Here is a 14,260-nt window from a genome sequence, read left to right as displayed (position 1 = left end):
GAAATTCCGTTCGCGCCGCGGCAGTGCACGCGCTGTTTCGCCGGCCACTCTGCGGCCTTGGGCTTGGGCGTGTGTACGCGTCTGTGGGAGTGAGGTCGTTGGCGTTCGTGTAGCGGTCGTTCAGCGAGGCGAAATACCCGCTCTGCCCGGATTTTTGGTGGTGGGCTGTTATGACCAGATCAGCAGCGGTTAATAACGTGGCCTCACGTTGTTCGTTTTCTACTTGCAGCCCCACTTTAAATTTTTTTCCTTCTGATAAATGAAGGACATTCTTAGAGGTAAAGGCGAACCTCTAAACTACGCATAAAGGTCACCGTGTCGAAGAATGTATGACCTGAAGCCACGTTCTAAAAGGCGTAGGAGGCCATATTCTTATGGTAGCAACGAGGGGGAGTTGGAGCTCTCTTGCTTCTGTGAAGGGCAAAAATTCGGTCACGAGGTTCTTTTTTTCTTCTTCCGGCGTGTATCTGATCACTGTATTGCGAAGAAAACTGGAGCAACTACAGACATCAGCTGACCGCCGTCGTTTTGTGCGTTTGCGTCGTTGCCTCTCTTTGCGACTGGTGCGACGGCAGTGAGGCATTCGCATCGTATACGAGAAAGTATCGGGTTCGAATCCCGATGTCACCGGCAACCTACCTGCCTTTCTGATGGTTCCACTAGCTCTTCGGTCGTTAGGCGTACGACTTTGTTGCGGGTCGAAAGTTCACTTATCAAATCAAAATGCAAGCGACAAAGCAAAGGTCGAACGGATAAGGCGTTTCAGCAGCGGCCAGAAAGGAGACAGGACGACAGGATTGAACCTTGCGTTGCCGTGTCTCAAGCCATGTCTCCCAGACGCCAGCAAGCATGTCATTCGCGTGCTTGCTGACGTAAAGCTCTTCCGTGTGCATGTACGGTCCACTTTTTCGGTAGAAGTGCTATGGCGAGAAGTGCCATCTGCAGCGCGCTGCGCACAGTGACGCACGGTCGTTTCTTTAATGACACTACTAGACGAGGATCACGCTTGGCTTCTCCGGAGTTTCTACATTGTATCCGGAGCATTGACACGTAATCATCACGTGCCGACCGCTATTACGTCACCCCTCGCTCCGCCGCGTCAGATGCCGGCGAGCGCTCGACCTCTCCACGTCCGCCACATCACGTTGCGAGCTGCAAAGCGAAGTAATAAAACGGCCGATTGGACGCACGGAATTACGATCCCCCCGTTCGCGCTCAGCATTGGCATACGTAGCGCATTATAACTGCTCGATATTGCACTCGTCACGGAACGCCGAGCCACCTCCGATTTCTCGGTTCGTGCGACGCTTTCTTGTGCGGTCCGCGGCGCTTTTACGAGCCCATTTGCCTGACCCAAGCCTGCACGTGAATCTAAATTGTCCGTGTCACGATCGGGACCGGGCGTGTTGTGCTGTGGCCGAGCTGTTTGGCTGTCGATTCGTCTTTTGTTACTTTGTTCGCTCGTGGGTTCGACTTCGTGCCACCTCAACACCTCCTGGGCCGCCTTGTGTAATCTTTTATGGCCACTTAACAGGTTTAGCCCCGGCGCCGCCCTCGCTGCGTTTATTATGTGGCCCTGCGTGAAAAGGATTTTGCTCTTGCGTGTTAAACTCGTTCTGCTGTCGTGGGAGGTGGCCGGGGAAAGCGCACGCCTGCGCCAACGGGCACGCGTGAGGTTGCGGTCACAAGAAGCAATAAACATAATACACACGAGACGTACAAAACAAAAAAATGGTCCGTCCAGTTCTTGGTATTTATGACCGCTGCTTTATTTTCCCTTAAATTTTTATTCTCTAGCGGATGCGAGGGCGAGCTATGACTCGGAGGAAACTTCTTTTTTGCTTTCGTCCTGGCTATGTATATACATTAGTTTGTCTGTTGTGCACTCACCGTTCCAGAACCGGTCGGTCGGTTGTTTTCGCAGGCGCAACGAAGAGCCAGAGGAAAGTAGACTGTCAGAAAATTATGCGAAGGCAGAATTAATGTATCGCAAAAGTTCTCCAGCGAGCTGTGTTGCCAAGAGGCTTAAAGGCACTGACCCTAAATTCCTAAATTAATGGCTGGATACTCGGCTACCAGAGGTCTCCACTCGCAGGCCCACAAAACAACACAACTGGGTCACACCCAGTGGTCAAAAGTGATTGCGTTATGCTGGAAGGGTGACGTATTGAGTTTCTTGCTGTGACAGACAGACCCCCAGCACTACAGCCACCACTACTACTGCTGCTACAGCGAGTACTACTAGAACTACTACTACTGTTACTTTTCTTACTGCTATTGCTGCTATTAGTGCTACTGTTGTTACTACTATTACTCCAACTGTTACCATTACCGCTGTTATTACTACTAGTAGTTTTACCACTACTACTACTACTACTGACTACTGACCACTGCTACTACTGCTACAGCAACTACTGCTACTACAACTACTACTACTACTACCACAACACACCACCACCACCACTACTACTACTACTACTACATACTACTACTACTACTACTACTACTACTACTACTACTACTACTACTACTACTACTTACTACTACAACCATCACTCTGCTGTTCACGTATACCGCGACCGACTCTTACATTTATGTGTTCACCGGTGCTCATAAAATGGACGAAATCTCAATCACATGCAGGCACCTTCTCGTCTCTTGGCTTGCCCAGAATGCAAGCAACATAAGTCTTCGATGGCGCAGCTTTGTTTTCAGAAAACAACTTACGTCTGAACGCTGCACGTAATGAGCGAGGTCTGTATCCTACAACCGCGCGCTTAACTATCCCGGGGGGGGGGGGGGGGGGGGGGGGGGGGTGGGCGAGAAAAAGTTAAAAGAGAACACATCTTAGAGAGCAGCCGTTTTGTCGACGGCCTTGTTGAAACGTGCTGATGGTGTGTGTGTGTGTCGTGGTAAAGACCTGCCGCTGAGCACCGGATAATACTCCTTCAGAAAAACTGCCCGAGTCACGCTGTTCGGCTCTCCGCCTGCGCGTGAGGAAACCGCAAATCGAGCCGCGCGGCCTCGCGTCTAGGAAGGCAATCAGTGCGCGGCTAGCTCCGACTGTTCGTGAGTTCTCATCCTATTTGTCCGGTGCCCGCCGGCGGTGCTCCCGTTTTCCTCCGAGCCGCCATGATTGCCTCCAGCAGCCCACACGAAGTACAGCGTCTGCAGTGCCTGTATACCCACCGGCGGGAAGATTTTATTCTTTCACCTTCGGCGCCCTGATTTCGTTGAGCAACGAGCTCCCCCCCCCCCCCCCCCCCCCCCCCCCCCCCCAGCTCATTCGTCTTTCTCCATCTCCCTTGCAAATGCGTTCCACTTGATACTCTCATCGCAGAAACAAAGTGACTGAGCCTATGGATGGATCGATCAGCCTTGAAATCGGGGCCTCTCTTGGCTTCATCAGTTTCATGTCCGCTGGTTTGAGGATACGCGCAAACAGGCATACTTACTTTGAGCGAGAACATCTATACGTGCATGCTTACAACACCTGCCTCTGCCGTTTATTTCTTTATCGGGTTCAGTGCGGGTCAGTGCCAAGCCGAGCACTCTTCTTATGGATATCCCTGTTTTTCCTCTCTCTCTCTCTCTTTTCCTCTGTGCACAAAAAGAGGAGGAAGAGATGATGACTGGTTGCGTAAGAGCCTGTTATCTTAATTTCACGGCTATGAAATAAGCACTAGAACGAGAATGGTTAGAAAATAAGTAAAAACTACAAGAAATAAAAACTGCAGAGCTCACGAACATGAATACGTGGGCAGTTCGCAACTATTCAAGCACTAAAGCCTGTTTCACATGGTGCGACGGGAACGAAAAATTACGGTCCGGTCGCACTGTCGTTGCAACGGTAATCGCAGCCCCCCGTTCACATGCCAACGATTTCTGTCGGTGCCGTCGGCACCCTAGCGTCGGTGCGGCCTTTCAGTGGACGAAAATTCTTCGGCTGCAGTAAATGTCAAACATCGTGGCAGGCGTTGATTTCGTAATAATGGGCAATAATATTGAGCTGTGATGTATTATTAAGTTCAATAAGACATTTTCGAGATTTTCCTGTCATGTCGCTGAACTCCTATTGGCTGACTACTGTGGCCGTCGCTGCGACAGCACCGACGCTGCGACAGTGCGACCAACATGTTGAAAGTCTGTCGCAGTGGCCCTGCGACGAGAACGACGCGCATTTCTGTCGCACAGCGGCAGAAATCGCACTGCGCTGCGGCAACAATCGCAACCATGTGAAATGGCCTTAAGACGTGTGCATTGGCAGTTCACACACCGCGCATGATCAACGCAGGCAGCCTTGCTCGTCCGCGGAATGCATGCAAGCATAGAATGCCATTGTCACAAATATTTCTGACTAAAAAATAAGCTACGATGAATGTGATCGCTAGCGTTAGTGATAGCGTATAGACGAGGCCACTGTCCACAAGAAAAAGCTAGAAGAGTCGTCAGAGTGTGTTCCTGGTTTGCGCTGAACGACCGGAATTCCACCAGCGATGAAAAGACGCTTGTCTATACGATATTCAGCCGACCGCGTTAAAGCGCACGCGGCTGATCATGCGAGAAATCGGTGAGTCAAGTATTAATTCTTCCACGTAGTGTCGGAGGCGCAACGACTTCCGCAGCAGGTGCAGCAGCATGATGATATTTACCCAGTGCGGTAATCGAGGCTTGTGGACGCCATGAGGTTAAAACCACGTTTGGCACGAAGCATACAAAACTATGTAACTATGACCAAGGAGAGGCCAGTTGTCAAGTTTTCTCTGAACGGCATTCGTTAGGTCAGGCTACATAGAAAATAAAAGTAGTATTGCCCTGCCCATACCTCCATAGGCACAACGGCTTCTCTCAATGACAGGAAGAAGTCCCTCCTGCATAATGAATAGAGCTTCGTTTCCTCATCAAACTGTCCATTGTTACATATCAAATACTGTGGAAGACGGTGAAGTATGCTATTAACATTTGTTGGCCGAAGCGTTATACGGGATTAGCCTATCCAGGAGCGTAGTAGTGGCTAGACGATCCACCGCAACATTGTTGTCACAATACAGTGTGGCTCGAAATGCATTGAAAATTGTTTTCGCGGTCAGTGAGCAAAGCAAGAGTGAAACTTAATAAAGGGCAAAGACACTATCACCGTGAAAAAGATGCAGGATAGCATTGAGTAGGTGCGCCAGTCTTTGTATTATTAACCTGTCGATGTCAAGAACCCAGAAGACCAGTCGACGCCACCTTCGCTTCGCAGAACACCCATGAAGGGAGCGGCGAAGACGGCGACAGGCAATTATCTTTCTGAACTGAAAAGGGGTCGACCTCGGCGGCAGTAAGATAACTGACCCGCTGACCTAAGCTTTGTACACATTCGATGTACCAGCATCACTTGCCGTTGCGCTGTTCTGCTTGATCGCCGGATAATTGGCCCTCATCAAATATAAGGATTTGACCCTTCGTATCATACCCGCTTGACCGCTGAGTTCGCTTGGCTGCACTGTCGACCCTTCTTCGCGGGGATTTAAGCGGAGGTGTTATGACAGTAGTCAGTCTTAAATTTGTGAAGTAGACTTTATAGTTAAACAGCCTTCATCCGCTGTTCAGGAGCACGGTTTGTTCGGTAAGAGTTTGCGCAACCAGCGCGGTATGCAACTCGTGAAAGTGGTGGCAATCAACATTTGACAGATGACAGTTTTTCACTCAGTTATCGGCAACATAGTTTTAATCGTATTACTACCTCCTTGCCTCAGTGCAACTTGAAAAATACTTCAATGCAACTCAGACCTGGATAACTTGAAACCCATGACCCCACCACTACTGCTGTCATCGGCCCAGATGCAGCCGCGTGATTTTTGTTCGGCAGTACGCTTTTGGAGAACGGAATATCAAAATCAATCGGTCGCTCTATTCTCTAATATATATGTTCGCACGACAGCAGTGAAAGATGAATCGGCAGTTATTCGCACCCTAGTGAGAATCGATAACTGTGTCCTGGCAAGTATGTCAACATTCTCTCATCCCGCGCCGAGATTCTTTTTTTTTTAATTTTCTAGCGGGCTGTAGTGAACTCCGCGTTGACCGCAATTGAGAACGCGACACTGCTTCTTGTTATGTTGTCCACGTCCTTGCTTAAAATGCACAAAAATATGTGCCACGTAGGTGCTCACGCTGCCGAATTCAATTTATGCTCGATACTGCGCGCAATTACGGAGTCACCTCACTTATATCCTTTCGTGTTCCGCGCTTTCGCAACCATCTGCCCATTCCTCTTTCGGTCGGGGAAAGGAATCCACAAGCGTGCACGCCATGATCATTCAGAACTCTCTCTCTCTCCTTCTTATTGGTGTTCGCTGAAACTGACCAGCACAGAACGCTTCAAAGCAAATATTTGTCTTTTTCTTTTGTTTTCGAGCAGCAGTCGTCTCTTTCCGCTCGGGTGGTAATCCCACGGCGATCGCTTTGAGGCGACCTCCTATACAGCGATAAGCGGGATTCGTTCGCCAGTCTGCAGCATCGTCTCTGGCTGCAAAACGCTTTGGGAGGGGGGGGGGGGGGGGTGGGGGGGGGGGGGATAATGCGTCGCAGCTCGGTTTCCTATCGGCCGGATTCTGCATAATCCACTTTTGTGACCAGGCACCGCACGCGGCCTTGGAAGCGTTCGCCGCTGCCGCCGCCGCAGCGGCCTTTCCGGAAGGCCTAAAGACGTTTCGGCCAGAAAAACAGGTTTGCCTGGCAGAGCGTGACTCTGTGTTGAGCGTAATCACCAGGCGAGTCTTTGCCCCTTGAACGAAAGCAGATGCGTGCTGATGGCGACCACAGACGTCCAGCAGTTGAAGGAAATCTAGATCGTCATGCAGTTTGGATCACGTTACATTTTGTACCACTGCACTGACATAACATGTTAGAGTCGTACTTTATTTTTTTCTATATTCAGCATACCTTGATTTGCTCTGTTGGAACTGCATCCTATGTTATCCAAAATTATCAACAAACTGTGTCATTCTGACATTAAGTTTGAGCAAGGCTGTTCAGTAGAGGAAGGTCCTGAGGGGGAAGACGTCTTTACCATCCTCCTGTTGTCCCTGATTTCTCGCCCGGTTGTCAACTTGACATGTAGCTACACTTGTTTTCATTTGGCGACGGCATCCTCCCTTAGCCCCTCATTTTCTCATACCTATATTTTGCAATACACTTGACTATGTCGCATTTCATTTTAATTAATTTGCGAGTAATTTTAGCAGATGCCGCAGTGGCTCAGTGGTTATGGCGCTCGGCTGCTGACCCAAAAGACGCGGGTTTGATCCCGGCCGCGGCGGTCGAATTTCGATGGAGGCGAAATTCTAGAGGCCCGTGTGCTGTGCGATGTCAGTGCACGTTAAGAACCCCAGGTGGTCGAAATTTCCGGAGCCCTTTACTACGGCGTCCCTCATAGCCTGAGTCGCTTTTGGTCGTTGAACCCCCATAAAGCATAAGCCAGTCATTTTAGCGATGTTCTGCTATGACTGAAGAGATCTGATAAAATAGGAGAAGGGGGATGTGAGAGGAGAGAGAGAGAGTGACCGAGTGAGCGAGAAAATAAGCTACACCGTGCTTCAGATGACCCTTGCATGCTTCATTCACCAGCAACCCAATTTCTCCCGGCATCGTGAGTTCAAGAAGGATGTCACTTACTTTAGTTCGTTCTCAAATCTGTACGAGTCCCAGTCTGTCAACTTTTCCGCATCTCACTGCGCTGTAACTCAAGTGTAGAGTTGATCCCAAAAGAAAAGAAACAGCCGATTACGGCAGAGGTTCAGGGAATGGGGATAGGATTCGGAATGTGTCCATGATAGACTAGCCGTGGCGGATGGCACAGGACAAGGCTAACCGGGGATAAGTGTCAGAGTCTTTTGTCCTGCTGTGAACGTATCCAGGGATAGGGTTGTGGCGGAAAGGAAAATGATGATGATTTTACCCTATCGCATGCGCATGCTAGTTTTGCGAGAGGGCGTCGTTCCCGTGGGCACATGCTCGCGCACTCGAGAAAGAAATGAATACAGAACGGGACACTACCGAGCAATTGCCTCTTGTCAGCTTTATCGTTTGACAAAGAAACACTCCCACTGCCTTCTCTAAACACACGCCGCACGCGAGCGGCGAGTTGCTCAACCATGGAGTTGCACGCATGCTCGCAGGCGCGTATCGCAGTGAGAAGGTCCTCCCGGGAATGAAGAGCAATTACGGGGCTTCTTTGTAGCACTCCGCACTGCGTCATTCCAGGGACACGACGCGGAGACGATCGCTTGCTTCTTGACGCAGTTTCGTGGGCGGCGTGCGCGCCGAGAAATACTGCGTACGTTGGTTTGCACTCAGCCGGAAACGCGTGAGCTATAGAGAACTTGTCAAGCGCAGCTAGTAAATGCCCTCTTCAGCCGGGAAGACCTACAACTGACCTACCCGCCACTCCTGAAGGGCTACGTGGCATATTGAATCTATTGCGGTACTTCATGCCGTTATTCTGCAATACTAAATGCTGACTGGACGTGAATGGTTCCCTCCCTCGCCTTCATACCAGCCTAACTTTAAGCACCATTTGTTAGCAGTACCTTTAATACTAGCGGAAAGCACACCGTGTTCAGAGCGCTTTGCTGCACTTAAATATAAAGGAGTAAAAAGGGAATAAGCTGCCCTCTAGCACACTCCCTGTTATGAAAAGGAAGTGCGTTAGAGGACAACTTACTCCCTTTTTGCTACCATATAGGCGTAATCGTTTTTAGTCTGTGCCGATATACACAGCTAGACAAGTAATTTCCCGCACAGCCATTTTACGGAATACAAAAATAGTTATTGCTAATTTATTTATTTTATATATTCACTTTACCCCTTATTCCCTATATTTCTAATAATTTCCCTATGTTTCTTGTTCTCCACTCCTACGCTGCAGGTGCTTAACATCAACGACAACGATTTCGAAGACGTGCCGGCGTCCAGCCTGGTCGACCTGCCCGCCCTGACATGGCTCAGCCTCGACGGAAACCGCATCTCCGCGCTGACCAAAGACGCCTTCCCGCCTTTAGAAGCACTGCAAACGCTGAATCTGACAAAGAACATGATCTCCACCATAGAAGAAGGCGCCTTCACCAATATTCCAGGAGTGAATGTCCTCTACCTGGGCTCCAATCGAATCAAGAACCTTCCCGCTGGTGCCTTCGATGGATTAGAGCGTTTGACCACGTTGGACTTGTCCAACAACTTCATGGCGCACATACCAACCACGACACTACGCCGGCTGCCCGCTTTGAAGATGCTCACGATGAGTTCCAACAAGATCCGCTCCTTCAGTGGAGCAGCGCCTTCTGAACTCAGAGGTCTCGAGTACCTCGACCTAAGTCGCAACGAAATCTCGCAGGTCGAGCCGGGCAGCTTTGATGGAATGAAAAGCCTCAGGGCGTTGAGGCTAGGCGTCAACCAGATCCGCAAGGTGGACGCGGCGACCTTTCGGGGCCTCGTGAGTCTAGAAGCCATCTACCTCGAAGACAACCAGCTGCTCGTCTTCCCGTCGGCCCTTCTCAGCTCTCTGCCAAGGCTTCAGAAGCTTCATCTGGATTACAACAGAATAGCCGTGCTTTCACCTGGCGTGCTGAGCGCGGGAACCGCCATCAGAGAGTTGTCGCTGGCCTACAACCTGATCACGGAAATTCCCAACGGCACCTTCAGAGACTTGCAGCTTCTGGAAACGCTCAATCTTCGTGGCAACAAGCTGACCACGCTCTCTTCCGGAAGTCTGCACGGACTGCAGAGCTCGCTGATGGCCTTAGACCTCGGTGACAATAGCATTGTCTCAGAAGCACTGAGGCTCGACTTTCCTAACTTGCAGCTACTGAGCCTCGGCAAGAACAAATTAACATCCATACCACAAAACGCATTTTCCGCGCTTAAGAAGCTCAAGAGACTCGATCTGAGCTCCAACCAGATTCGCTTCCTTCCTGCAGGTCCGCTGGCGTCGCTCCGTGAGCTGCAGTACCTAGACTTGGCTTACAACAGCCTGACAGACGTAAAGCTGGGCGCGCTGAATAACCTTGTCGAGCTACAAGAGCTCACGCTCAAGAGTAATTTCATCAAGGACATGAACACCATGGCCTTCCTGAACTTAACACGCTTGAAGTCTTTGGACCTGAGCTACAACAGATTGAGTGGAATACGGACTGGCACGTTTGACCAACTCCCCGCGCTAAAGACGCTGAAGCTTAACAACAATGTGCTCAACTCTTTCAAAGCCGAGCTTTTCACCAAAGAGACGTTCATCGAAGACTTGAACTTGAGCCACAATCAGATAGCTTACCTTTATCCAGATTCGTTTACGATGCATCAGCGGCTTCACAAGTTAGACATTAGCCACAACAAACTATCCTTCTTCCCGAGTGAGATCATTCGTTCGATCTGGTCTCTGGAAGAGCTGAAACTCGGATACAACAAACTTCACACTCTGGAGGACTCCGATTTCGCCGACCTACCAAGGCTGAAACATTTGGATCTTCAGCATAACCAGATAAGTAGTGTCGGAGATAGGGCTTTCCAGAATTCGACGCAGCTACGGTACCTTGAACTTCAGCACAATCAGATCTCGCATCTGGGCGACAGGCTGTTCCAGGGAATCAGTCAGCTTAACCTAGACTTGAGTTACAATCACATGAGTTCGCTTGCTCCCGATGTGTTCAGCCGACTTCGAGACTTTAAACTCGAAAGCATTAACCTGGCCCATAATGAGTTCAGCACGTTCCCAACCGTTGCATTGAGAAAGCAGTATTCGTTCCTGGAAAAGGCGAACTTCTCCAATAACCACATTGAAGATTTTCCCTCGAATGCAGACGTTCTTGTAAATATCAAGGAACTGGACGTTTCTAACAATCCTCTCACCACCAATGCTCACCATGTTCTTCTTGCCGAGCCTAAGAGCGTGCGTTTTCTTCACCTGGCAAATACCGGCGTACGCAGCTTGCCTTTGATAGAAAGTCCGTTTTTGCGGCTTCTCAATTTGTCGGGAAACAGGATATCGGCGCTGTCGCCTAACAATTTCCAGAAAACTACTCTTCTCGAAGTTTTAGACTTGTCAGGAAATGAAATACCAAATCTGAGTATCGCCACAGCAGGCGCGTGGACGAATCTGAGAAAACTAAGGAAACTAGACCTGTCGGACAATCCTATATCATACCTGGTGAATGGAGACCTTGAAGATTTGAAAAACCTCGACGAGTTCAGTTTCGCGCGGCTTTCGAAGCTAAACCACCTCGAATGCGAAGCATTGCATCCTATGTCCAGGCTTACCAAAATAAATCTTTACGGGTACGCACACCTGCAGGCGCTGCAGGCTCGCAAGTGTCTGGAACCCTTTGAAGGCCTTGAGAGCCTCGGCATAGAAATAAAGGACAACCTGTTCAAGGATCAGCTGCAGAAAGCCTACAGTCCTCGCCTGAGCAACCTCTACGTGACTGGCAAAGCCATTACCGGGCTGTCCTCCAGCGCGTTTGCTGGAATCAGGGGTCGCGAATTCCGAGTCACAATCTCTGGCACAAGCATTGGCGACTTGCCGACCACAATCTTCCTGCCTCTGCCGCTGTCCACGAAGCGGATCGTGAACGCGAACAACAATCAGATCAAGCGGATCAACCCCCAGCTCCTGACTGCACTCTCCAGCAAGCAAGCCGTGCTCAAGATCGAAGGCATCCAGCAGAATCCGATCACCTGCGACTGCAACCTGCTCCCGTTGTGGCGCTGGATTCAAGACCACAAGGCTACTCGCGACGACGAGGAAAGCGACAACGAGCCGTTAATCGATGTGGCTTGCGTCGAGCCGCATCACCTCAACAAAATCCTCATCGTCAACTTACAAATGGACGACCTCTTCTGCGACGACGAAGCCAACGACGAGGAAAATGAGGAGACGTTGGCCACATCGAGCCGACTCCATAAGGTCACGACCGACGGAGGCACGCCGACGGCGCGCAGCCCGACCACGCCAATCAACAACAACATCGTGCGCAAGACCACATCTCCGCACCGCAAGGAACCAGAGATCATCTTCGAGGCGCCCACGACCACGCGGCCTCGCCAGTCGGGCGGCCAGAGCGTGCTGACCAAGGTGGACACGATGATAATCGGCATCGTGGCGGGCGTGGTCGCCTTCGTGTGCATTCTCATCATGGTGATCTGCATCGTGCGTCTGCGGCGCTCGCGGCCGCCCCGCTACGCGTCCACGACGGGGCCCGTGCCCATTGTTAACGGACACGTCAAGTGCACGTGCCTCAAGCCGCCGCCCAGCACGTGCACTTGCTTCCCGCCGTACGCGGTGCCGCTGGCCTACCACCCAGGCGCAAAGATGATGGGCCCGCCCTCCATGTACAACACTATGTCCAGGTCTACGGCGTACTTCGGGCCGTACGAAAGCGACGTCGACCATCGGTGATGCCACCGAGGCTTGTATCCACTGCTGTGTGCTTGTGTGTGTGTGCAGTTGAACTGCAAAAAAAAAAAGCCAAGAACCAAATCGCCGACGTTTGTGCCGAGTGTGTTTACTATAGAGGCGGCGGAGAACTTGCTGTTCGGAGCCATGAAACATTGAAAATGTGCGCGTATATGCAGGACGCTAAATGCTGTGTGCCTGTGTGAGTTTCAAGCGGACATTTGTAGTTGAAGGAACTGAGGTATTCGACACCGTGGTGCGGATGACCAATCCGAGTTCATACTGACAACTGAGCTCAAGAAGCTAAAAAGAATGAGGCCCTGAATGAATGAAGGATCGTGCCTGCACGTCTCAGGGTTCAGGCGACGTGTATTTTATTCCACTTGAACTTGAGGTATCAGTCCTTTATGTGATGCCCACATAAAAGGCTGCCCGCACGCTTTTGCTTTGGAAGCTCAGTGGTGTTAGTAATCATGCGAAGAATAATGTTAACGTGCCTGAAAACACCATGGGATGCATCTTGAGTGAATTGCTTCTACCACAAGATTTCATAAACTGCACCTGGGGTCTGGACGCAAAAAAGTTCAAAACTCTGGGCGTCCAGAGAATAAGCGATGGATGAAAAAATATTGTACGCGTTGAAGCGCAAGCAGTGTTTTAATCTCTAGGGCATTTTTTCTGCATCGGAGTCCTTTCCACTTGAGAAGCCGTACAAAATCAGCTGACAGACCGGTCGTCGTGGTATTCACTGGTGCTTGACCGCTTTTATTTTCTGCGTTTTACCCTGATATTGGACAGTCATAACTTCCCAACTAATCTAGATTGACGTTTTTCAGGACTTTTTCTTGCGCGATAACTCCAAAGCACAATGCGAAAAAGAACGAACGCACTTAAAACAGCAGCCAACGAGGGACAGCACACAGCAAGGAGACACGACACGAGGCTGTCATGTCTCCTTGCTGTGTACTGTCCCTCGTTGGCTGCTGTTTTAAGTGCATCATGAACCAACTAGCGCAGATCCATATTATCCTGAAGAACGAACGACAGCATGAAGAAATATAGCTGTTAACTTGTTGAGAAAGTTTGCTTTTTTTTTTGTGGCGGCACAGTCAGCAGAAAAAAAAATACATTGTGTGCCTTTGTCAGATAATCAGTCAAAAACAGGGATAACCAGCACTTTTTTCGCTTCGTGATAATTTGTGCATGCATGCTTATCCAAGCTTGATCGCCACTGAGGTTTCCTGTACGATCACAGAGGGGCTGAAAATTGGCTTTTTTCAATTTTCTTAGATCATGTATATGCGTTTTAGGTATTTTTATGAATACTACCATATAAAAACAAATCAACTTCGGTTTTCGACAAATAGTGCAACCGCTAACGTGAAGCATTTATTTAAGTTTCGAAACAACTTACCGTTGCTCGTCAGCATGTCCGTAACGCCTACCTCTTACCAATAGTCTGAAAGAATCTGTTTGAATACAAATAGAAAGTTGTTACAAACTCAAGTCAGTTTGCAGCATACTTCGACAAAGCGCCCGTGCGGCATTGTAAATATGTGAATAATGTCAAAGCAGTCGGCTCACATGTCAAAAATGTTTGACAGCTTTTGTGTACGCTGTGCTTCTGGATGTCTCTCGCAATGTCTGTTGCCAATAACATTTTTTTCAAATGTTCATTGAAATGTTTACTGAAATGCTCTTTGCAGAGTTTAGGGAGTACTGTCGTTTTGGAAGCCATAACCCGCTAGTATCATTGTCAGTGCAAAGTTTGGTGGTTACAATGTTGTTAACGAGCTCGATTAGGTGGCACGAAAGATCGTTACTGAGAAA

At 49.6% G+C, this 14,260-nt stretch overlaps 1 protein-coding gene across 1 annotated transcript in view; it reads left to right on the top strand.

Moving 5' to 3' along the window:
• The window catches only part of LOC144136685 (uncharacterized), a 57,329-nt gene extending 43,069 nt beyond the window's left edge, over positions 1-14,260 (top strand). Inside the window, exon 4 of the mRNA XM_077669214.1 lies at positions 8,915-14,260. Coding sequence (XP_077525340.1) covers positions 8,915-12,433 — 3,519 coding nt within the window. The 3' untranslated portion in view covers positions 12,434-14,260. The remainder of the gene's footprint in view (positions 1-8,914) is intronic.

This window comes from Amblyomma americanum, chromosome 6 (genome assembly GCF_052857255.1).
Source record: "Amblyomma americanum isolate KBUSLIRL-KWMA chromosome 6, ASM5285725v1, whole genome shotgun sequence".
Taxonomy (NCBI): Eukaryota; Metazoa; Arthropoda; class Arachnida; order Ixodida; family Ixodidae; genus Amblyomma; species Amblyomma americanum.
This window is presented reverse-complemented; position numbering and strand designations above follow the sequence as displayed.